Consider the following 25,401-nt stretch of genomic DNA (forward strand, 5'->3'; position numbering starts at 1 on the left):
GAGACCTAAAGAGAGAGGATGAAATGTAATATGATATCCTCCTAGTGACAGTGAAGGGGCTTTTACACATATGTTATTATCAATGGCTACATTCCAGGCAATACCCTAGGTGCTTTATGTACAGCCTTTCTTGAATTCCCACAGCCATCTGGGTAGGCATATAATTTTTATGTATCCATTTTTTACACACAATGATGTCAAAGCTCAAGAAAGCTCAAGTTAGGGTAGAGCTAGAATTTAAACCCCACTCTGTCTGATTTCAATGTTTTCCTCTTTCCCCTTTTACTCTTAAGTGTGAACTGATAAAAACAATTTTGGCAAGGAGTTCACTTTTTCCATACCACTTGAATTAACTGAAGGATATAAAAAGACATTATCAAATCTTTAAAAATTATGAAAGAATTACAGAGAGTAACAAATGAAGTACTGTAAAGGCAAGGAAGAACCTCATGAGATTTTGTCTTTTCCAGGGGCCTTTCTCTGACCTGGGTTGGCTGCCTGGCCCTCCTTTCTCATTGTTCTCTGCGTTCACCCTAAGACAGTTCTTATCTTTATTGTGATTGTCTATTTCCTTGGTCGTCTCTACTGCCAGATTATATCTTGAGTGTTAGATATTAGATCTTACACATCTTTATATTACCAGGAGCCAGCACAATGTCTGGAACATTGTAGGTACTCAAAAAATATTTGCCAAATACATTGTACAGGCGTTTATTCCATGGTCATATTTATACATATTACTGAAAGAGATTTTTTAATTCAACTTACTATATGATGCCAAGTTTTCAGAGACAATAACTAGACTAATATAAAATTATGATTCTGACTATGGTTATAAACAGAATGTTTATAAGGCGACCGAACCTGTGACTAAGACTGAGTGCCTACAACGTGACAGGGTGTTCTGAGTGTTTAACATTTTATTATTAATTTTCACAAAATCTTATGAGAGAAACAATAAAATTATTATTCTTAGAAAATGGAAAACCAGGACATGAACTTAGGCAGTACTGTTCTAGAATTTTTGTATTTAACAACTAGGCTATTTTATATCGCCATTGTTTATTAGCTGTTTGACAAAAACAGTTTTTTTGCATGACTCCATAGTGGCATCTTTTTTTTTCTTTTACAAAGCACAGTTTAATTATCAAAATCAAGTACTTAACGGTTTATACAAGATTATAATCTACAGCAGTTAGTCAAATTTGAGGAATTAGTCCATTAATGTCATAGTAGCATCTTATAATGAAAACTCATAGATCCTTTTCCTGTTGCTTTGTCGACTGGAACTTCCTTTCCAAAAAAGGAACAGGCTCTAAGACCAACCCTAGGTATCTTGGGAAATTGCTGCTTTTATACCTGAGCAACCTCCAAACCGAAGAGTAATTTGCTATCACCATTTTTCCTTACCGCCCTTCATAACCAGTGTCTCATATTTTTGATTTTTTTCTTCTAAACAAAAAACAAAAAACAACCGTTCAATTGCACGTCCCAGGTGCACTCGCAGGCTTGCCAGGGGCTTTCCGGGCGCAGACCATGCGTTTTCGCAGACTCGGCCGCCGGCGGAACTACATTTCCCAGCGGGTTGCGCGCCCTCCTTCCGGCACGGACGGCTCAAAACCCGGAAACGCCTTGCGGGGCAGTGTGGGAGGGAGAAGCCCAGGTCGGACAGGCCGGGCCTACCCGCGCTCGCCTACCCCGAGATGGCTGGGAGGCAGGAAGAGCAGAGAGGGAGCCCGCCCTTGAGGGCGGAAGGCAAGGCCGACGCGGAGGTTAAGCTCATTCTGTACCACTGGACGCATTCCTTCAGCTCTCAAAAGGTACAGGCCTTGGCGGCGGAGGGTGGCGCAGATCGGGCTTCAGCACTGGGACAGCTCCTGCTGGGTCCCGCCCAGAGAATCCGTTCCACCTAGAAACCCGCCTCCAGCGTCCTGACCCTGGAGGGGCAGGTGCTCCCTCCAGGATGCGCCCCGGTGGGGAGCGGGGAGAAGCGGTCTGAGATAATCTTATGTGGCTATGACCCAGGCTCTGCCTCTCGCGAAATGCGACAAAAAAAGCATCATTTTCAGTATTTGGCCTGGAGGCCTTGCCTGCTGGGCTTGGGCGAGAGGCAGAGGGAGGTGCCTTCGTGCACCCTTATCATCTGCGATCTCTTCTGCTCTCTCGCGTTCACTTTCTTCAGCAAGAGCTGATGTACCTACAGTTCAGGTTCTTGTCTGGGGAGGGCCCATAATCAGGTTTAGGACACCAAGAAAATGGTGGTGATGAGGAGGGTGACTGTTTAATGAATACAGTCAGAATCATTTCATTACTTATTTTGTGTTCTTCTCTTAATTTGTTGAATATTGTTCTGTACTTGTTAATTCCAGGAGTAGGAATTGTTAAAACGACTGTTGAAAATGTCAGTAACACAGGGAAGCCCAGAAAGGCTGCTTAGCGGTGTCCAGGGAAGTCATTTAATTGAAAGCTTACACGTGTTGTAGTAACCAGTGTGAACTCTTCCAGGTGCGCTTGGTAATTGCTGAAAAGGCATTGAAGTGCGAGGAACATGATGTAAGTCTGCCCTTGAGTGAGCACAATGAGCCTTGGTTTATGCGTTTGAACTCAACTGGAGAAGTGCCTGTCCTTATCCACGGGGAAAACATAATTTGTGAGGCCACTCAGATCATTGATTATCTTGAACAGACTTTCCTGGATGGTAATGTTAAGGCTACTTGTGATTTCTTGGATTTACTTTCAACACAACTATGTGTTCCCTTTCTCTTTTTCTCTCTCTCCTCTCTTTCTCTTGTGTCATGATGGTGGTTTGGGATTAAAAACCTTTTCCATTTCCATAAGCACACAAATATCAAATAGGTCGGTAACAAATTTTGTATAAACTAGTATAATGCTACTTAAAAGAATTTCATGCAAAGTACAAATGTTAATGTTGAAACTTAAAAAAATTCACTTGCAAAAAACTGCAGATGTGTGGTTTGTGTTGGAGATTTCTTAGCCTTAAATTCATAATATTCTAAATGTGCACTATGATAATTTCATCGAATAAACCAAATGGTTTCATCTTAAAAACAAGGGGGGAAAAAGAGCAACAAATCTTAAAGGAGAGTAGAATGTTAGTATAGCTGAGTTCTTTGCTCCAGTCACTTCTGAATTGTTTGAATTTTATATATTTACTAAGGAATTATAGGGCTTAAATTTGTATAGTGAATTTAGGTAAATCATTTATTGACAGTTTGTTATGTGTCAGACATTTTATAATTTCTATACTATGTTGTCTTCAGAAGAATCTGTCTAAATTATTCCCATTATGTACATGAGGAGAAAGCAACAGGGTTGCCCAAAGTAATATAGCTATTATATGGTAGAGTCTTTGGTCTCCAAAGCCTTCATACTACACTGACTGTCTCCCATAGTCCTTGCCACTTACACATTATCTTGCTTGTTCCTAATAATAATCCTTTGAGGTGAACTGTAGCTTCAAGGATTTACCCAAGATTACACAGCTGATCACAATGGACATTGTTGCGAGCAAAACAGGGGGGGCTCAGAGCTTCCAGCTGAATGCTCTTCAAAAAGGCTGTGTGAGATTGTTACTTTTCATCTGCTAGCAATTATGTTCATGTTAATAGGGTAGGGTGAAAGCAGAGCCCAGCCCCAAACTACAGGAAGCTGACAAAGGAAATTACCAGGACAAAAAAAAAAAAAACAGCCTCAGGTACTTAGAAGGAAAATGAGTATGAGGCCTAGATGGTGGGCAGTGGGGCCGGGGAAGCCCAGGGAATTAGATTAGCAATGGGCTACTCCTGTTCTTAATCTAAGTGCTGGTCCCCTAGGACTGTGATTGGAGGTTTTAATTAAAGGTAGTTTTGGCCTAAACCAAAACATTTAATGAGGTACTTTCTTTTCATCTTTATTTGCTATTCCTTGTAAATTAATATGCTGGGGACTGTACTGAAAATGACTAGTTCATTTAAGACAATGTTTCTTAATCTTGAGCTTTTTGGAAATGGATAAGTCTGTTAATAATTTGTATTTCTTGGGAGATGTAATTATAATTGAACAAAACAAAATAATTGTGTTAATAATTCTATTTTAAATGATCAAAACTTTAAAAGATATTCTAAATGGAAAATCCCATTTAAGTTTTTTGGTACCATTGCTTGAACTGCTTCTACTATCATTTCCCTCCTCCCTCCCCTCCTTACACTGTTTTTCCTCTAAGAAATTCAGTGATATAAATTATATTTACAACATAGTAATGTTACCAATTATTAGGTTTTCTTACAATTTTCCTTATTCTTTCTCTTTTGCTTTTAGTACAGAATGATAACAAAGCAGAAATACGTTCTGTGTCCTGCTAAGTTGTATTTAAATAACCAAACAAAGGAAATGCTAAATTCTTTTGATTACTATTTATTGTATTAGAAGAGAAGGCACTGTAGGCTGTGACAGGATGGAAATGCGGAAACCGCAGACTTTAATTCTGGTTGAAATATTATTGTAACTCAGCAATCAAGAGTCCTAGCTTTTAGTCTGACGCTGCCACTAACTTGTTGAATATCTTTCAATCAATTGGGAAGGACGAAAAAACGATTGAAGGACCCAAAACTTACGGTAGATAGGAAGACAGCAAGAGAACAATAGTTTTTATAAATCAAGGCTAAGTTATATAAATCAAGGTCAAGAAGAAGTTTATCTCAGAGTACTGAAGTTTTAAAAAGTGTTATCACAATTAAGATACTTTAAGAACTCATGGGGAATGAAAGTCAGACAACATAGACAAACATCCTATTGTCAAAGACAGGAAAAAGTGAATTCTACCAATCCTTGCTACTTACTGTATGTTCCCATTCACCAGCAGCACTGGCATCACCTGGGAGCTTGTTAGAACTGCAGAACCTTAGACCTCTCTGCAGATCTATCAAATTAGAATCTTTGTTTTAACAAAAGCCCCAAATGATTCATATGTATATTAAAGTTTGCGAGTACTGCTATAAGTTAGTGTTTAGTTAAGTAAGCACTGGTGTAAATTACTGTCTTTAAATCTGGCAGAAATATAGAATAGATTCTGAAAAGTTATTTAAATATGTTTAAAATTTTTGTGTATCTCAGTGAAAGGAGAATGTCCCTAACACTTTTAAAAAACTGTCTATTATGTGCCAGGCATGGTTCTAGATATAGTATATCTTGATTTAAGTAGAACATTTGAGATTACATTACATATACCCTTGTGGAATAAAGGAGCAAATATAGCTAGAGGATTGTAATGCACATTTGTAGATGAATAAACTACCATATTAAAGAATATTAATTTATAGATTTCTCATACCAGATTACCTCTTCAACTGTAGACTCTCATTTTACTTATAATTGTTTTTATACTTTATTTTAAATGTTTGAATTGTACACCACTGTAAGTACTATGAGGTTGGGAACAGTGTATCTTCAGTGTATCTTATTAAAAACTATCCCCAATGCCTTATACAGTGAATGTTTCTTAATGGGTGCTTAATAAATATTTTGAATGATTAAAATGAGTAAATTATTGAAACAGATGTTAGCCTGGACAAGAATCCCTTGCAATGTTCTTGTAGGCTTCTGTTTTGACTTGAGCCTAACAAGTCAATGATTCGAATAAAGACATAGAAGAAATAAGATTACATTTGTGAATGACAGAAAAGATAAATAGTCAAAGTGATGACTAGCTTATAAAATATTTATTATGGAAATACAACAAAATGGAAAAATAAGATAAAGTTTAACAAGACTAAATGTAAAATGAGTATGAGGAAAATGGGTATCAGGCTTTTGTTTTAAAAAACCCGCTGCATTCCAAAAGAATAGCGCACCTGGTTAATAGATAGTTACCAATGTTAAATGGCTAGTGTGATTTCAGGTTCTTTGAAAATTATAGATTTTGTTGAGAACAGGGTGAGTTGTAACTCTCTGCATTCTGAGCTGTTTGGAATAGTTGGCATTTTGTCCAATTATGGATGTAACTTTGAGGAATGTTGGTGAGATAGAATAAGTGGATGGATTTCATGAGGTGTACAGTCGCCCATGGTCATGACAGGAGACTGTAAGTGTAACCATTCCTCTAAAGAACAGAATGTAACGAACTGGTATGTCCTTCACTGTTATTTGCTGTCCCCTGTTATCGATCCAGTGGGGATTATGCCAAAAATGATGACTTGCTGATCTGGAGACATTTCTCAACTTTTTTGTGTTTATAATTAAATATTTATATCCTTGTACTTTTGGGATAGTTCATTAAATAATTGGTAGTTTGATAGCTGAGGCAATCCTTTTCAAGTCATAGTCTGAAATAGTGAGTATCTGTTGGATAATGGCTATGTTTGATTTTTTTTTTATTGGAAAGCAGTCATACGGAAGAATGGTATAGATATGAATGATGTTCCTGAGGGCAAAACTTGGGTCAAACGAGAAATTCAGAAGTATTCAGTTATGGCTGCCAAACTAAGAGCTGGCCAAGAGCTGTCTCTTCATTTATTCTTTCAGTAACCATTTATTGGGTATTAATTGGGTGTAGGGTCCCGGGATACTTCAGAGATATTTTAAAGATCCGAAATCATTAGAAGCTTGCTAGTCTTCAAAGATAATTTCTTTCTATACATTTGGTGATAATTCCAAATCTGTTCTTAACATATACATGTGCTTTTACTGTCCAGTTTTATAGACTCTTTCATGTACATGATACGTCTTTCAGTCTGGGCATGTGGTGAAGAATAGTTATTTTACAGCAAGCAACTGATAAAGCTAGATGAGGTATGAAAGCAAGCAAACTAGGTAAACTGAGGAAGAATGGATGGGACAAGGTGAATGTACACACAAATATGGATTCTTCAATCTAGCTATTGTACTCATAACCTCTTTAAATAAAATTTAACTTGGCTACTAATCAAAAATATATGAAATAACTATAAAATACTAGAACATATGATATGTATTACTACCAAGTGACTCTGGTAACATGGAATCAAGAATAATGGATTTTTGTAACTTAATATAACAGTTCTCTGAACATCACATTCATGTCTTATGTCTAGGTATATAATTTATTCTTAGGAAATATAATTTAGTTTGGAAATAAACTATTCTAGTATGATGTTAAAATCACATAAATCTTATTAGGATATCTAAATTTATAGATAAAATGTTATCTATAAAATATATTTAAATATTACATTTGAATTTCATCAAATGTAACATTTAAAAAAGAATGTTAATTCTGGTGTCACTGTTATATTAAAAATAGTTATTTAAGGAATTACCAATTAATATTTATCTTTGTGTTCATCAAGAAAAGGCTCTTGTGTATAGTTGAATATAGGCCTTTTAGCACATAGACTGAAATTGCAGATTAGCACAAAGTATGGAGAAAATATACCATATGGCATAGAAAAGAATATCAGTCTTTATTGTGTCAGTAAAAGTTGCTTTAAAGAGTAACTTTTTTTCTCTTTGTGATTTGTCCAATTTTAGCAGACAAGTAGGGGGTATTAAAATTCAGAGGCCCTCTTTCTATATTATGTGTATCTAACAATTGGAACTGTCTGATAAAGGAGTTTTTGCTTCCATTATTACAAATGTTTCTGTTAAAAGTCTTAACTATAATACCAGTTAAAAGCAAACATTTAATGTATAGTACATAACATTTATTGACAATAATGCTATAAATTTGTCTCAACATCCTGGATGCATACAGTGAACTGATATAATTTGACACCAGGTCTTTTTTTTTTTTTTTTTCCCCTCATCTATATTTAGATTTGCTCTTTCTAGTTCCAGAGTTGTGACAGTATTGAATTGTAATTAGTTTGCAGCCATATCTTTTGCCTCAGGTCATAACTTAATTGTTTAACACTATTGTGTGTGTGTGTGTATGTAGATATATATTTATATATATATATATTTATATACCTCTATATATTTGAGACAGTCTCGCTGTGTCTCCAGGCTGGAGTGCAGTGGCATGATCTCGGCTCACTGCAACATCTGCCTTGCAGGTTCAAGCGATTCCCCTGCCTCAGCCTCCCGAGTAGCTGGGACTACAGGCGTGCACCACCACACCTGGCTAATTTTTTGTATTTTAGTAGAGATGGGGTTTCACCATGTTGGCCAGGATGGTCTCTTGATCTCCTGACCTCGTGATCTGCCTGCCTCGGCCTCCCAAAGTGCTGGGATTGCAGGCATGAGCCACCACACCCAGCCCATTATTATATATTTTTAATAGCCTAGTGTGTGACTAGTTGAAGGGTACAATATTGTTCAGCTGTGTTATGCATATTATATACTGATGCAATCACTATACAGTCTAAGTAAAATAAACAGCAAAGGGCTAGAGTGAGGAATGAAATATAATCTGTTTCCATTGAGCTAGTAAGGGAGACTTGAAAGTTATACAAATAGACCTAGAGGAGTCTTTCTTGAAAACAAGGCATAATAATGCCTCCTTTATCTGCCTTTACTAGGAAACATGGGTAACCAGAGTAGTGAATTTAGTAAAATAATGAAAACTTATGCCTTTAAGCCCCTAATTTCTTTTTATTTTTTACTCTTGGGAAAACCAAATGTAATTTTTAAAAAATGCCTCAGAGCCATTGTTATTTTACTCAGCATTACAGGGACTTGAGAATGTACAGACCCGTTTATCTCCATTACATGGCTGCATAATGCTTTTATTGTTTCTTTCTAATTTTATTTTTTGCTTCTTTTGGTTTCTTCTGCTGTTTATCAGATCTTTCTGCTTTATGTCTATCTGCTGGTTTATAATTTGCTGCCTAAATTTATGTGTAATATAAAACTTGTCCCCTACTCAGTTCTTTCAGAAAGTCCGGTCTTGTGCCAACTTATTTGTTCTTCCAGCTTAATACCAAGCCTGATTTCCACTATTGCAATCCCACTCCCCAATGCTGGCACCTCCTCTCATTGCCTGCTTCTTAAAACTCCCTAATTCTCTATCCTGCCCCAGTATGCCTTATGTTGCTTTCCCACTCCTAGTTGAGGTAGATTACTGAGAAAAAAATTCTTGCTTTTAGTATTTTGATAAAGGTGCTTTATGGAAGGACTGGAAAATAAAATACGATGGGATTGAGAGGGAAGATCTCCTCTATAATTCAAAGGAAATTCCCAGTTGTCCTTTGAAAAATTCTTTTATCAGAAGCAGCAGATACTGCTGTGCTTCGATTTGAGGAGGAGGATGGCAGCACAGTGCCCCTGTGATACTGGACAGGGCATGGTTGACGCGCACAAAGAAAGAGAGATGGGAAGGTAACTTGGGTTCAGTGGGTGCTCTGACAGAGTGCTTCAGGAAATGGTTAGATAGTAACGGCACACTGAGTACAAGAAAATTATTTTCATGGATTTAAACATTTGTCCTCCTTGAAGAATTTGGGCTTGGCCTGATGGATCTTCCCCAGAAAGCGATTAGGCATTGTTTTTCCTGCTCTCATTCACTTTTCTAGGAAGGAAATGGTATGCTGTTCTGGAGAGAAGCCCCAGGGCCCGGCACCAGAAAGCAGCCAGAGCCACTAGCCATTACTTGGACCTTTTGGGAAGCATTTGAAAATGTACTATTTATGGTTATTAGCCTGAGGTTCTTGGACCCCTAAAGCATTAGTTCTTAAACTTCTTGGTCTCTACACCCCTTTGTCTTTGAGGACACCAGAGAGCATTTTTTAAATGTGGATCATGGCTATCAATATTTACCATTTAGAAAGCAAAACTGAGAAAACTTAAACTATTAGCCTACATAAGCACAATCCCACTGGCTGTTAGAGTGATAGAGTCATGCTTCCTGTAGCCTCTGGAAATTTCTACTGTATGCTTGAGAGAGACAATAAGAGTGAAAAAGTAATTAATGTCTTAGTATTTCTATAAAACATCTTGACTTTGTAAATCCCCAAACATGTTTTAGGAAAACCCAGGGATCCTCAGACCATAGTATGAGAACTGTTGCCCTTAGGGGTTTATGAATAGAATTCAGGATATTTGAGATCTTGGATGGGGAATAATTGTAGCTCTAATATTTAAAGCAATTATTTCCTTCCATTAGCAATGTAGGCACAATCCATGGCAATATCAGGAGTGCCTGTGACTTTGATAACCGATGGAAATCACAGATATGTTCATGGTTAAGTTATTGCAGATATCTTAATACTTTGAAATTGTGATAGTTAATAGACCTGACATTTTTTAGGGACAGTTTGAGAGCCAGAGGTAGGAAGAGATTCTGAAGGGACATAGTCCCGACCTTTGGGTTGTATCCTTCACTTTATTCTTTTTGGATAGTCTCTGAAATTAAAATCCTTTGAAGATGTTATGATGGTATAATCAAAGAGAGCATTACATTAGGAATCAGATGACTTTAGTTCTAGCTCTGCCTCTAATTAGCTGTGGGATCTTGTGAGAAATTTTCAGTCCTTGTTTCTCAGTGTACGTGTTAACTACTGCAGCGCTTCTCCAGCTCACGTAATCTATATAATAACTGGAAATTTTGGAATGTATTCATTATAATTTATTAAACACCTACTACATGTCAAACATTATACTAGGCACTGGGGATTTAACAGAAACCAGTACATGGTCCCTGCCCTCAAGGACTCTACAGTCTGGATTTTAACTAGCAAATAAGGATGTATGTAGAAGCCACTTTCTAGAGATAATTGTTAGAAATTCCTGGGGAAAGTGCACCTGTGATATTTAAGCAATGGCCTTTCCTGTTCCATATAGATTGTCATTTCACGTTCACATGTGTCAGTAGGGTCACTCTTGATGTTGGTTGGCACCTAGAAAGGAGTAACCCATGATTATCTTCCCATAATGAGTCCTCATTCAATTAACCAAACTTTGAGGGCCTTAAGTGTGTGGAGAACTGTGCTAGACTCTGGAATCCAGGTTCCTTTCCCTGAAGACAGTCATGGGGTAAAAAGATGCAATGAATTACAGTGTGATAAGGGCTGTAACAGAGTGTGTGTAATGTGTTATGGATGTATAGAAGGCACATGTGAGCAAGTCAGATGTTGGCAGTTGTAGGAGATTAGGGAATGCTTCATGGAATAAATGGCAGAAATAACTGGGCTTTGAAGGCTGAGTGCAGTTTGCAAGGTAGAGAAATGAGAGAATACCAGTGTGATTATGGTTTGGGATCTTGTCTGGTGCATCAGGCTATTTCAAACTTTGAATGTCTGCGGCGAGGAGACAACATTCTTTGAATATACAGATATGTTGAAAATGTTAATGATGAGTGGTTAGTGTTTTTGTTTTGCTTTTGAGGGTAACAACTCATTTGTAACTTTTTCTTCAATATTTGTGTGCGTGTATTTTAGAAAGAACACCCAGATTAATGCCTGATAAAGGAAGCATGTATTACCCACGGGTACAACATTACCGAGAGCTGCTTGACTCCTTGCCAATGGATGCCTATACACATGGCTGCATTTTACATCCTGAGTTAACTGTGGACTCCATGATCCCGGCTTATGCAACTACAAGGATTCGTAGTATGTAAACATTTTAAAGACCTAGAATTCTGTCTGACACTTTCTTTTAATTCATTCTGAGACCTAGCATGTCTCATGGTCACTAAAAGAAGATTGGGAATAGCGTTGTTGAGTTTGCTTCATGGATGTGCATGTTATGGATCGATCCATGAACCAGTCGTATTAATCTGTGCTTCACTTGCTCAGTTGGACATTTATTGTGTATAGGACCTGATTTATCAGCTCTTGGCTTTGAGGACCAAGCTTGGGTAAAACTCAGAAGAGTGGATTATGGAAAAGTAAAGAATATAACATGTTCTCATGAACAGATAGACTAAGAATCTGAAAAGCTGGGATCTGCCTAGGATTATGGGCAGTTGAGTTCATGTTTCTGGTCCTTAATTGTTGTTTCATTATGTGAGCAAACTGGACTAGAGAGTGTGTAACTATTACTCTGTCTCTATGTTTAGTGATAGGAGATTTATTGGGATTGAGTTGTGACATTCAGCTTTCTGCCTTCCTCCTGTCATGAGGATAGAGTCAGTGCATGATCTGTGGAGCAGGAGGTGTGCTTTATAGCACAGATAATTGGGGATAAGAAGGGAAAGGATGGTGGCAGTGGTCACACTTTGGGAATGTTGATCAGAAACACTCAAACTCAGATCTTCTAAATCCAGAAACCATTTTTCCCCATTATGTGATACTCACCTTTATTATTATTATTCTTTTTTTCCTTTTTGATACCCCTCCTTTTCCTCTCCTCTTCTCTCCCTTCCTTCCTTGTCACCACTTCCTTTTTCTCTTTTCTTTTCTTTTCTTCTCCACTGCCCTCTCTTCCTGCTTCTCTTTCCTCCTATTCCTCCTCCTCCTCTTTGTAAGTACCCTTTATATGATGTGAAACAAGAGTTTTGAGTATAATTCTATGACCTACAGTTAATATTTTTTAAAAATAAGCCTTTTTCCTCCCTTCATATAGGAGTTCATTATAGAAAGCTTGAAAGGTAGAGGAAGGCAGAGCAGCAAGCCTGCACTAGCATTCTAAAGTGCTGGGCCTTGCGCTACGTGCTTCCCATGAAGCTTCTCATTTAGTCTTCACCCTGCATGGCAGATACTCTTATGGTTCCATTTGAAAGATGAGGAAACTGAGGCACAGACAGGGTAAGCCCAAGGCAGAGAAGCAGGGCATGAGCTCCAGAGCTCATGCTCTTGCCATTGAGTTTCTCTGCTTCTTGTTTCTGGTGTGGAAGGGAGAAACTAATTTTCTGTTTCCAAAATGTTTTTATTATCAGGCCAAATTGGAAACACGGAGTCTGAGCTGAAGAAACTTGCTGAAGAAAACCCAGATTTACAAGAAGCATACATTGCAAAACAGAAACGACTTAAAGTAAGTCAATCAGCTGTCCTCAGTTGACACACACTGCATGGAGTAAATGTTCTACTTTTTGTAAAGTACCGCTATTTCTAGAATATCTTCTTTTAAATATTGCAATTCACCAGTACACGTTACCTTTGGCTTATGTTCTCCTTTTAGAAAGAATTTTTTATTAGACTTGATATTCAAACTTGGTGACAAGTGCTTAACAAACAGATGTTGAGCATGCTAGTTGCCAAAAAAGTTATGAAATGCAAAGGAAGTTCATAACATATTCTAGAATCTGTCATTTCAGGTATTCCACCACTGGAAGTCCTCACTAGACCTACATCCCTCCATGTGTCACACTGACTCGCTTTGCCCTCTGAGGAGCGTGCTTTATGGTCAGCTTTTCTCCTTCTGTTGATTCCTTCCCTGGGCCCAGCAACACATGCAAGCTTCTCTCATATTAAAAGTGTAGAAAACAGCTGTACTCCCAACCCTCCCCAACTTCCCACCTTCCTGTATCCTATCTTAGCTAAACGAGCTCCTCAGAAGAAACACCTGCACTCACAGTCACTTGACTGACTCTCCACTCACCCTTCAACTCCTTTACTTGGACTTCTTTCTCATCCTTGACCTTTCAGCTACTCTCAATTCCAGCTGCTGCAATTCTTTTCTGAGTTGGGCTTGGCAGACAGCTCTTCATGCCCCTCCCATTCTTTGCCTTCTCTGGTCACCTGGCCTCATAGGAGCTGCCAGTGGGTGGTGGGTCTGCTTCTGCAGCATTTTCACAGATGGGATATTTCCCTTCAACTTAGCTCTTTTTTTTTTCCCTGAGTTTTTCTATTTCTTCCCGTTGTCTAAAATAAACAGGCTGAACTCTGTAAGAGTTTGTATCTGCTTTGCTTTACCTAGATTTATTTTTTTTAAAGGTGTAAATAATCTGTTTTGTTTTGTTTTATTTTTTTTGGTGGTTGATTAGTCAAAGCTGCTCGATCATGACAATGTCAAGTATTTGAAGAAAATTCTTGATGAGTTGGAGAAAGTCTTGGATCAGGTTGAAACTGAATTGCAAAGAAGAAATGAAGAAACCCCAGGTAGGTTCTCATTTGTATTCTTTTTCTCTTTTCAACATCAGTATCATTCATGGGAACATTCTTAGGTCTCACCAAAAACGTTCTGTAATCTGCTTTTCATTATTGTTATTCATGGGCAGTTTTAATTATGATAACAACAATGATATTGCACCCGGAAAAACCCAGGTGTCTAATTGTAACTCAGTCTGCATCTACATGAAGGATTTTTCTGCATAATTTCAATTATGCTTGGGAGATTTTTACCTAACTGTTTTACAGATTTGTAATTATAGTAATTAGTTTGGTTGAATAACTTGAGTAATTGCTTGAATGTTCCCTCTAGTTTTTTCCTTAGGCAGGGAAACAGCCTCCAATCTAAAGTGTAATAAGGGGGCCAGCACATGGGCGTGTGGTAAACTGGCTGGTAAGCATGCACGTGCCAGTGAACTGGCTTCAGGGTTAAGACATAGGTGTATACACGTGGGCCATTTATGCTGCTCTGACTAGAGTTGAAGACTATGTTCCTGTCACAAAAGCTCTTCTGCTTTAAGTGACTAAGAGCAGTAGCCACTGAGTGATGTTTCAGACTCAGCTTTATGGATTTTTCTAAAGCAGAACTATTTTTTTATAAACAAGAAGGAAGTATCTTTTAACCAACTTGGAGGCTCTCAACCCCTTAGTGTCCTTTACAAAGTGATAAGCTCAAGTGGCTGCAGTCTTACATAGGGACCTGGATGGCTGGCAGACGTCAAGCAAGTCTCCTTTGGCCTAGGATACATTTGCATGGACTTTTTTTTTTTTTTTTTAAAGCATGAAATTACTCTCTGAGTGTGGCTGTCAAGAAAATAAATATATAATAGCCTTCATCTTTTGGTATACTCACACTCACTCTTAAGGCTGAGACCACTGATACCAGCTGGAGTCTGTCTGTAGAGTGCTTGCCTCTAATTCTCTATGTCCCTTTCTCTAATTAGAAGAGGGCCAGCAACCTTGGCTCTGCGGTGAATCCTTCACTCTGGCAGACGTCTCACTTGCTGTCACATTGCATCGACTGAAGTTCCTGGGGTTTGCAAGGAGAAACTGGGGAAACGGAAAGCGACCAAACTTGGAAACCTATTACGAGCGTGTCTTGAAGAGAAAAACATTTAACAAGGTTTTAGGACATGTCAACAATATATTAATCTCTGCAGTGCTGCCAACAGCATTCCGGGTGGCCAAGAAAAGGGCCCCAAAAGTTCTTGGCACAACCCTTGTGGTTGGTTTGCTTGCAGGAGTGGGATATTTTGCTTTTATGCTTTTCAGAAAGAGGCTTGGCAACATGATATTAGCATTTAGACCCAGACCAAATTATTTCTAGGTTTGTTGGGATCTTATGGTGGCAGCTCATCCAAGCATTTAGCTAGACCTTATGATTGCCGATAGCTCTCTGAGTCTGTCTTATTGAGTAGTTAGCAGTATTTTTTCCTAAAATTCAAAAGTCATCTTTGTTACACATTACAGGGGTTCAGATAGCAATAGGACACAAAATTGCTTCATTCTACAACTGCCAGCTCCAGGCAGAGATCGGAAGGCAAAGAGATAAGGAAAAATGAGAGAATGAAGTCTGTATAGGGTAGAGCAATAGAAAGTAAGCTTTGGGTGCCTCCAACATTCATGACTGTCCCATTGGTAAACCTCACATTTAGTTACTTGTGGCCACTGCCCACACATACACTCCTGTAATTGAGAACTCTTAGGAGAGGACTAGGGAATCACTGGGGATAGTGGGCTGGAGAGAACCCCAGGCTTTATATGTATAGCATCTCATTTGACATCAGTGTTAATTTTAAATGCTTATGAATCACACACATTGCTTTAGTGAGATTAAGTATATATTCCTTATATACTTGTAAATGTGATGCTCATTGGAACACATCCGCCTAGCATTTATGTAAAAGTCTTAAGTGATATTAAGATGATTCCTTACCATTTCAGATGGTCCACAGTTTGAATTACCAAGTGGTAATGGTTCCTTACTGTTTTATGTTTTAGATGGTGCCTGTGATACCATTCCTCTGGATGGTCATGTCCAGTGGGAGGTAGAAAGGGTGGCCTCTGTAGCCCTCTTCGTGCACATAAGTGGCATTTATGTGAATGTCCCAGCTAATCACTAGCATGTCATATGGCTGGGTAGTGGGTATTTTGATGACCTGGTAGCACCAAATATGTTCATTCTTCATTTGGGGAGGCTGGTGTGTTAACACAGAAATTGTTGTCCAGATCTTTCATCTGTTTATGATATTAACAAAAACTTGTTAGAAAGGTCTAGTCTTAGCACTTGGCAGTTAATCTAGGGAAGATGAATTAAAAGGATAGATAGTGATGCATACCTGTATTCATTCATGTATGTTTAAGGGATTTGGGGAGGATACCTCAGTTCATCTGGAAGGGACAGTCCCAGTGTGTCCCATGAATAACCACGGAACTGCAGCAAATGGTTTGTGCTCAGAAAAAGTCTTTCATGGTCACAAGAAGGCACCATGGAGCTGGCCGTGAAGGCCTTAGGAGCCATTTGTGGTGTCTGGTGGGTAGCAGGCATAGATATGATGTGCCGAGGTCCCTGTGAACAACAGTAGCCAAAGAATGTACTAACTTCATCATTAATAGGAAAGGCATACCTAGGAAGCAATGACTTTTTGATGGTAAAATGATTCTTTAATTCTATTTTGATGGGCTGTAATTCCATTTCGTGACCTAGTTATATTAGAAAACCTTGATGAACTATATGTTCCCGATTTACAAAAGATTACTAAGACCTCTAGAGTAAACTCAATCAGACAATAATTGAGTAGCAGCTTTTTAAGTAGTAACATTTTAAATTTCCACATTAGTGCGTCATCATATGGAGTGTGAATCTGTTGCTGGTACATACCAATCCATGTACTCATAAGGGCCATAGAACTTATTATTCATTAGTTCATAGTGTTTGAGTTCTTTATGTCACTCTGTTAGAAACAAGAACTGAGTCGTGAAGAAATAAAAATTGGATTTTTATAAAAATCTCTGAAGGATGTTTACCTGTGAAAAGGTTGTTAAGAATAAAAATTAGGGCCAGGCGCAGTGGCTCAAGCCTGTAATCCCAGCACTTTGGGAGGCTGAGACGGGCGGATCACGGGGTCAGGAGATCGAGACCATTCTGGCTAACATGGTGAAACCCCGTCTCTACTAAAAAATACAAAAAACTAGCCGGGCGAGGTGGCGGGCGCCTGTAGTCCCAGCTACTTGGGAGGCTGAGGCAGGAGAATGGCGTAAACCTGGGAGGCGGAGCTTGCAGTGAGCTGAGATCCAGCCACTGCACTCCAGCCTGGGCGAGAGCGAGACTCCGTCTCAAAAAAAAAAAAATAAAATAAAATAAAATTAGAAGTCCATGGTTAACTTTTCCTTCAATTTATATTATTCCTGAATCATAGGGAATCTTTATAGAATGTGTTTATAATTTCCTTGTACAGTTTCTTTGGAAATACATTAAAGATAGTGGCAATTTCACGTATTTCATGGATACTTGAGTTTATGCTTTTAAGGCGTTTGTTTAGGGATACAATAACCACTAGATGTCGCTGTTCATCCAGTAGACTAAGATTGGGTGTTCTTTTTGTTCAGCAACTCTTCTAAAATGTTTCGAGCAAAGATAGTAATGACCTCAGTTTCTGGAATAAGGGCATCTTCATCAGATTATTCTTCTGTTTAAAAAAAAGCTTGAGCAAATGTGACTGATTTCTAATGCTTTGTAAGGGATTACAGTATCACACAATGTCAAGCTAAACACACTATTAGCTAAATAGGCACTTATATGTATTTTCTTTTTCATAATTATTGGTGACTGGTCAATGTACTCCTCAATTTCCAGAATTTGTATACATATCACAATTAGAAAAATGCCTGAGGTACTAAAGTTATGTTGGCTGTTTGTGTCTTAACACACATAAATACTATTGTTATTGCAACAGATGCCTTTTGAATCCATTTTCCATAATTGCAGATAGTTGTAAATTGCTTGCTCAGTTTTCAGTAATTATTGCTGTTGACACCAGCGTTGTAGATTTTTGGTGTTGTTGAATGCAATAGAGAGACCAAGACACTATTCTGTAAGATCAATACAAGTATTTGGAAAATAAATATGAACCCTAAAACAAAGTACTCATTTTGTAATCTTTTTTGGAAAACAGATATTTTGTTTCATTTAAAATCAAAGCATCATGTGGTAATTAAAAGGGTAAAACAAGCAGAGGTTAGGTATTCAAGATACTTAGCTATAGGATGCCATATTTTCCTTATAACAAAATTGCTGACTCTTGCTTCATTTAAATATGCACACTTAAAATGAATGGCAGCCTAAAGAATAACATTGATCTCTCAAAAAACAAAAACAAAAACGAAAAAAAATTGATCCTGCTCATTAATACAGCTCTTTCACAGGCAGCCACCTACCATGAGAGAGCATGAAAATGATGAACACTGAGTATTTATCTTTGCAAAATAGTTTTCTTACATGTTTACTGGGTTTCAAGTATTACTCATATTTATGTATATTTTTGACATAGCTAATTTTATTGAGTATGGATTATGAATATTCAAATTACCTTCCACATTTCTAGCTTGGTAGGCTTAGCCATTCTAATCAAGTAGAAATTGAGTACTTTCATTTTACACTGAACAAAGCAAAGTAAATGCAAGTCTAATTGGCATTGTTTTCCTTGAATTTACAAACAAGACCAAAGGGAAACAATACTGAATACTTGTGGAAAGTCGCCCGAATGATTATCTAACTTCGTAGTCTGCTCAGAAAAGAAAACAATATGGTAAAGACATGAAGGTCAAATTAATGCAATAAATAAATTAGTATTCAGATATAACCATCATATTGTTTATGCCAACTATTGGTCCATTTACTTGATCTCTGCTTACCCATATCAGAATGTCTTGATTTTTTAATACTCCAGAACAGTTGTTTTACTAGGTGGGGTAGTAGATTCCAAACAAAGTGAGGAAGTGTAATTTCTAGTGTGAGGATAGTCGTTTTAATTATGTAGTACATTATGAAAATGAAGAGAGGGAATGAAAGAACTCAGTTTATGGATTAGAAAGACAGTGGATGGATGACAGCAGTATCCTTTATTGATTGCACCTAAGTTGGGGCCTGACTGTTAGGAGGGAGGAGAGATTGGCATTGGTGAGAAGGCAGTGGGGTAGAGCAGCTCTGTAGCACTTAAGACAAAACATGCCTGCGGTGGGCCTTGATACACTCTTTGATTCAAGTAGAGTCGTGTATCTATTTCATTCACATTACCTTGTCATAAAACTGCTTTGGGAAAGTTACAAGTTTTTGTCTTCAGTCTTTTACTTTATTCCTTATGCATTGATTCCTTATTTACAAAGTGCTGTCATTAAAATCCCTTAGTAGGAGAGCCAGTAGTATGGGTAAAAATATAAAGATCTTAGTGAAACATAATGAAAGGGTCAGGTTTCCATGCCAGAAACAATATTCACATCCATATATGTAAGTTAATTTTTAACAAAGTAAAATTTCAGATGTATGGCCAGCATGTGTTAAGTATAGCTTTTGGTATCTTCAGATTAAACTACCTTTTGAATTTAAGAATCTGATACTCAACAAAATTACTTGTAAACATTGCCAAATACGTGTCATAAAAATATAATGAGGACAGGTTTTCAAGAGCCTACATTAAATTCAGTACCCAAAAGAAAATGAAGGTTTGCATGATGAAAATGATATGAATTAAAATTATTAGCTCTAAAAGCAGAAGTGGCTACATTGTAAAAATTCTTATTGCACTGCTCATTCCCTTGCAACGTGATGTTATAAACTTTCCCATCAAGAAATAGCATCTACAGAGCAAGACTACACGAGGCCTATCAGAGAGCAGTTTACAAGAGATGTTAGACATCAAGCAGTGCTGAAAATCACTGGAGGTTCCTTTCAGGTAGAAAGGAGGGCCTCATTAGCACCTTGTTAATCCCCTAGTCAGGAGTAAGGACCATGGCCTGGAGTAAGGCTTACCATCATTTTTCAGTCTTGGCCCTATTGATACCGTAAACCAGATAATTCTTTGTTGTGTGGAGGTATCCTGTGTGTTGTAGGATATTTACCAGCTTCCTTGGCCTTTACCTCCTAAATGCCTGTAGTGCCCCCCACCCCACTTGTGGCAACTCAAAATGTCTTCAGATATTGCCAGATGTCACCAGGGAAGGAAAATCATCTCCAGTTGAAGACCACAGCTCTGTACCCATCCTAAAAAAGCCTGAAACCAAGTCATGACAAGATCTGCAAGGGAGACATATTCTGGGGGTTGATTTCTGCCAAGTCAGAGGCCTAGTCAGAGGTGTGTGGGAAACATCTTGGGCTTCTACGTGCCCTCCATAACAAAGCACAGGACAAGACGTACACAATTTAAAGGTGACTAGCCAGTAACTGGACTGCCTACTAGAACAAGAATCAACATGCTTCAGAGAGAAGATAACAGAATCCAGAGTCTCTATAAGGTATCACTAACAATGTCCAGGACACAGTAGAATTTTACTAGATAAGCAAAGTTACAGGACTATAGTTGAAAAAAATAATCAATAGATATGACCTAAATGTTGGATTTAGCAAATACTTTAAAGCAGCTAACAGACAATATATGTTTATATAATTAAAAGAAAATGTCTGATTGAATTGACAGATAGAAAATCATGGGAGAGAAATTAAAACCATTAAAAGAAACCAAATGGAAATTTTAGAAAATTATGTAAGTGAAAAATTCACTGGATGGGCTTCACAGCAGATGGAAGATGGCAAAAGAAAGATAAACAGAACCTCAGGAACATGTGGAAAATATCAACTGGTCTAATATATGTATTATGGGAGTTCTAAAAAGAATAAAGAATGGAGCAGGAAATATGTGCATGTGTGTATAAATATAATCCCATATTTTCCCAAATTTGATGAAAAAACATTTACTTACTCATCCAAGAAAATCATTGAACTCAGTGAAAGATAAATACCAAGAAAGTCTCGCCTAGGCATATCATTGTCGGACCGCGGAAAACAAAAAACCTTGAAAGCAGTCGGGGGGGAAAAAAGATATACACAAGAGAATGATGATAAGAATGTGTGCTGACTTACCAGAAATCATGGAATGCAGACAACAATGAAAATGTCTTTCAAAGTGCTGATGGGGTGGGAAGGTGTGGTGAGGGAATCCTGCCAATTCAAAATTTTATATCCAGAGAAAATGCCCCTTAAAAACTTGGGTTTTTAAGATACTTGATTTCATATAAATTGAAGCCGAGAGAAGTTGGATCCAGCAGACCCCTGCAAAACCAAAACAATGCTAAAGGCCTTTTTCAGGCTAATGGAGAATGATACAAAATGGAAACCAAATCCGCAGAGAGGGGAAAGAAAAGGAGCGCCAGCAATGGCGAATAATGGGTATATATAAAGACTTTTATTGCCTCGTAATTTCCTTAAAAGGTAACTGTTTAGAACAAGAATAATAGCATTATTATGTAAAATGTAAATTTCTGGGCTCTACAATATATGTAGAAGTAAATATACGAAAAAAAGAAAGGTTGAGGGAAGTGGATTAATGGAATTATACTATTGTAAAGCTATTAGGTTAGTGATATGTAAAGAATGAAGTGTGAGGACAGTTGTGCCAAATGAAAAGTATCAGGTGGGAAGTGTGAGGAAGGAAGTAGTGTCAAGGGTGAAGTAGTGCAATTTTGACACTGAGTAAACTGATAAGAACACATTGTTAGCTCTGGAGGAACACTAAAAACAAATTTTAAAAATCCCTAAGAAACACTTAGAAATAAAATGCCAATGAAATAAGCAACAAAACAAATAAACAGAAGGGACAAATGGAAAACACATAGCAAGGTGGTAGACTTAAACACACCAAGGCAGTAATTGCATGATATGTGAATGTAAATAGCATTAAATGTAAAATGTTCCAATTGAAGGTCAGAGATCAGATTAGATAAGTATGCAAGACACAAGTATGCACTATCTATGAGATGTACTTTAAACATATATAAACTGAACATAAAAGTATGGAAAGTGATATGCCAGGTGTATAGCAAGAAAGGTGGTATGGCTATATTAATTTCAGAAAAAGTGGAGTTTAAGACAGAGTTTTACAAGAGACAGTGGGACATTTATGAATCACAAAAGAATTAGGAAGACGTAATCACATACATATTCATCTAAGAGCTTCAAAATTTATGTGGCAAAATCTGACAACCAATGGAAAAAGTTGGAGATTTTGTCACTGTTCTCTCAGTAATGAATAGATCAAGTAGGCAAAAATTCAATTGGGATATGGAAAATCTTGTCAGCCAGGTTGAGCTCATTCACATTTACTAGACATACTCAACAACTGTGGAATAAACGTTCTTTTCATGTATGTATGGAATGCTCATCAAAGTAGACATATTCTAGGCCATAAAACAAATCTCACTAAAGATTCAAAGATTTTTATGTTGCAAAGTATATTCTATGGCCATAGTGGAATTAAATGAAAAATCAACAACTAAAATATTTTAAACATTTTCAGATATTTGGAAATAAGTAGCACCTGTGTAACCCATGGCTGAAAGAAGAAATCATAAGGGAATAAGAAAATATTTTGAGGCCGGGCGCGGTGGCTCAAGCCTGTAATCCCAGCACTTTGGGAGGCCGAGACGGGTGGATCACGAGGTCAGGAGATCGAGACCATCCTGGCTAACACAGTGAAACCCCGTCTCTACTAAAAAAATACAAAAAAAAAACTAGCCGGGCGAGGTGGCGGGAGCCTGTAGTCCCAGCTACTCGGGAGGCTGAGGCAGGCCAGAATCCGCCCCGCGCCGCCTCCCTGGGGGGAAGAGCGAGACCCCTTTCAAAAAAAAAAAAAAAAAAAAAAAATTTGAGTTGAATGATAATAAAAATACACTTCAGAATTTGTGAGATACAGCAAAGGCAGGGCGTAGAGAGAAATTTGTAGCTTTAAATGCCTGTTTTAGAAGAGAAGGAAAGTTTACAATTTTTCATGTAAATTTCCACTTAAAGAGCTACAGAAAGAGGAGTAAATTAAACCCAAAACAAGTTTAAACCCAAAATAAGTAGAAGGAAAAAAAAATCAGTGCAGAAACCTATGATATAGAAACAAAAATTAACAAAGCTCAAAATTCATTATTGGAAAGATTAATAAAATTGATAAACCCCAAAAAGATGAATCAAGAAATACACAGAGAAATATAAATTACCAATATCACGTAATACAAATAGAAGGGATGTCACTACATATCCCGCAGAGTTTAATAAGAAAATTAAAAATATTAGGAACAAATGTTGCTGATTTAGCAACTAGATAAAATTGACAAATTTCTTGAAAAATACAACTTCTCGAAAGTGACTCAATAAGAAATGGACATTTGGAATAGCCATATGTCCACTAAACAAATTGAATTTGTAATAAAAAACCATTCTACAAAGAAGACTCAAGGCCCAAATGGTTTTATTAGTAAATTCTATCATGTACGAAATGAGAAATAATGCCAACTATACATAAGCTTTTTTAGAACATAGATAAGGGAGTGCTTAACAAAATTATCTTATGAGACTAATATAACCCTGATACCAACATCTGACTTAAATAAGAAAAAAACTGGGCCAGGTGTGGTGGCTCACACCTGTAATCCCAGAACTTTGGGATGCCCAGGTGGATGTCACTTGAGGTTAGGAGTTCGAGACCAGCCTGGCCGACATGGTGAAACCCTATCTCTACTAAAAATACAAAAATTAGCCATGCATGGTGGTGTGTGCCTGTAATCCGAGCTACTTGGGAAGCTGAGGCAAGAGAATCTCTTGAACCCAGGAGGCGGAGGTTGCAGTGAGATCGTGCCACTGCATTACAGCCTGGGCCACAGAGCAAGACTCTGTCTCAAAAAAATAAAAATAAAAATCAGAGATCAACTATTCCTCATGACTGTAGATTCAAAACTCCTCAATAAAGTATTGGCAAATCAATATATTCATTAATTCATTAATACATTTTATATATATTAATATATTTAAAAAGTATACATCATACATTATAGCCAGTAGAGTTAGTAGAGTTCATTTAATGGTTGCAAACTTGGCTTAATGTTTGAAAATTACACAGTGTTATTAACCACATTAACCAAATAAAGATGAAACATCATATAACCATCTCAGTAAACGCAGAAAAAGATTTGATAAAATTCAGCACCTATTCAAGGTAAAGACATTCAGGATACTAGAAATAGAAGGAAACTTCCTCACCCTGATAAAGACATCCATGAAAAATCCAAAGTTAATATTATGCTTAATGGTGAAAGACTGAAGTTTTCCTTTTATAGATCAGGAATAAGGCAAAGGTTATCTACTGTCATCACTTCTACTTGTTATCCCATGGAGTAGTAGCCAGTGCAATAAGGCAACTAAAAGAAATAAAAGGTGTAAAATTTTAAAGGAATAAGAGTTTTTTTTTCCTATTTTTAATTGATATGATTATTCCTAAGGAATCTTCTAAAAAACACTTAGAAATATTAAATGAAGTTAGCAGATTCTCAGAATGCAAGATCACCATATAAAACTCAATTGTTTTATTTGCACTAACAACATACAGTTGAAGAATGAAGTAAAAAATTCCTTTCGTAGTACACCAAAAAAGGTAAAACACTAAACACTTAGAATCTAACACATGTATAATACAGCCACATTGAAATCTTCAAATAATTGATAAGAGAAATTAAAGAAGACTGAAATAAATAGATATACCATATGCATGGTTTGGAAAATTAAATATTGTTAAGAAGTCCATTCTCCGCAAATGTGTCCATAGATTGAATGACGTGCCAGTCACCATTACAGCAGTCCCCCTTCTTTTAAAATTAAATCGACAACTTTATTCTAAAATTTATGTGAAAATGCGAAGGACATATTAATAGATAGCTAAAACTATTTTGAGACACACCGGAGTTAGAGGGACTTTTTTTTTTTTTTAGACAGAGTCTCATTCCGTCACCCAGGCTGCAGTGCAGTGGCGCAATCTCAGCTCACTGTAAGCTCCGCCTCCCGGGTTCACGCCATTCAGCCTCCTGAGTAGCTGGGACTGCAGATGCCCGCCATGTTTTGTAATTTTTAGTAGAGACGGGGTTTCACTGTATTAGCCAGCATGGTCTCGATCTCCTGACCTCGTAATCTGCCTGCCTCAGCCTCCCAAAGTGCTGGGATTACAGGCGTGAGCCACCGCACCCGGCCAGAGGGACTTTCATTATCTTAAGACTCCCAATAGGCTGGCTCTGAGTGCAGTGGTGTTTACAACTAATTGATCAAAACCAGTTACAGATTTTTTTGTTTGTTTCTTCTCCACTTCCACTGCTTTACTTGACTAGTCTGCTTTTACTTGACTAGGTCTTAAAAAAA

At 37.5% G+C, this 25,401-nt stretch overlaps 1 protein-coding gene across 1 annotated transcript; it reads left to right on the plus strand.

Annotated features, from left to right (window-relative positions):
* The first annotated feature begins 1,629 nt into the window (after positions 1–1,629).
* GDAP1 (ganglioside induced differentiation associated protein 1) lies at positions 1,630–16,754 on the plus strand. The gene is made up of 6 exons (XM_017885835.1): positions 1,630–1,820; positions 2,506–2,698; positions 11,349–11,522; positions 12,791–12,885; positions 13,838–13,952; positions 14,906–16,754. Exons 1-6 carry the CDS (start codon positions 1,704–1,706, stop codon positions 15,286–15,288), a joined length of 1,077 nt encoding a protein of 358 aa, XP_017741324.1. The 5' UTR covers positions 1,630–1,703; the 3' UTR covers positions 15,289–16,754.
* The last annotated feature ends 8,647 nt before the right edge of the window (positions 16,755–25,401 follow it).

The sequence above is a fragment of the Rhinopithecus bieti genome, unplaced genomic scaffold (genome assembly GCF_001698545.2).
Source record: "Rhinopithecus bieti isolate Rb0 unplaced genomic scaffold, ASM169854v2 scaffold_1380, whole genome shotgun sequence".
Taxonomy (NCBI): Eukaryota; Metazoa; Chordata; class Mammalia; order Primates; family Cercopithecidae; genus Rhinopithecus; species Rhinopithecus bieti.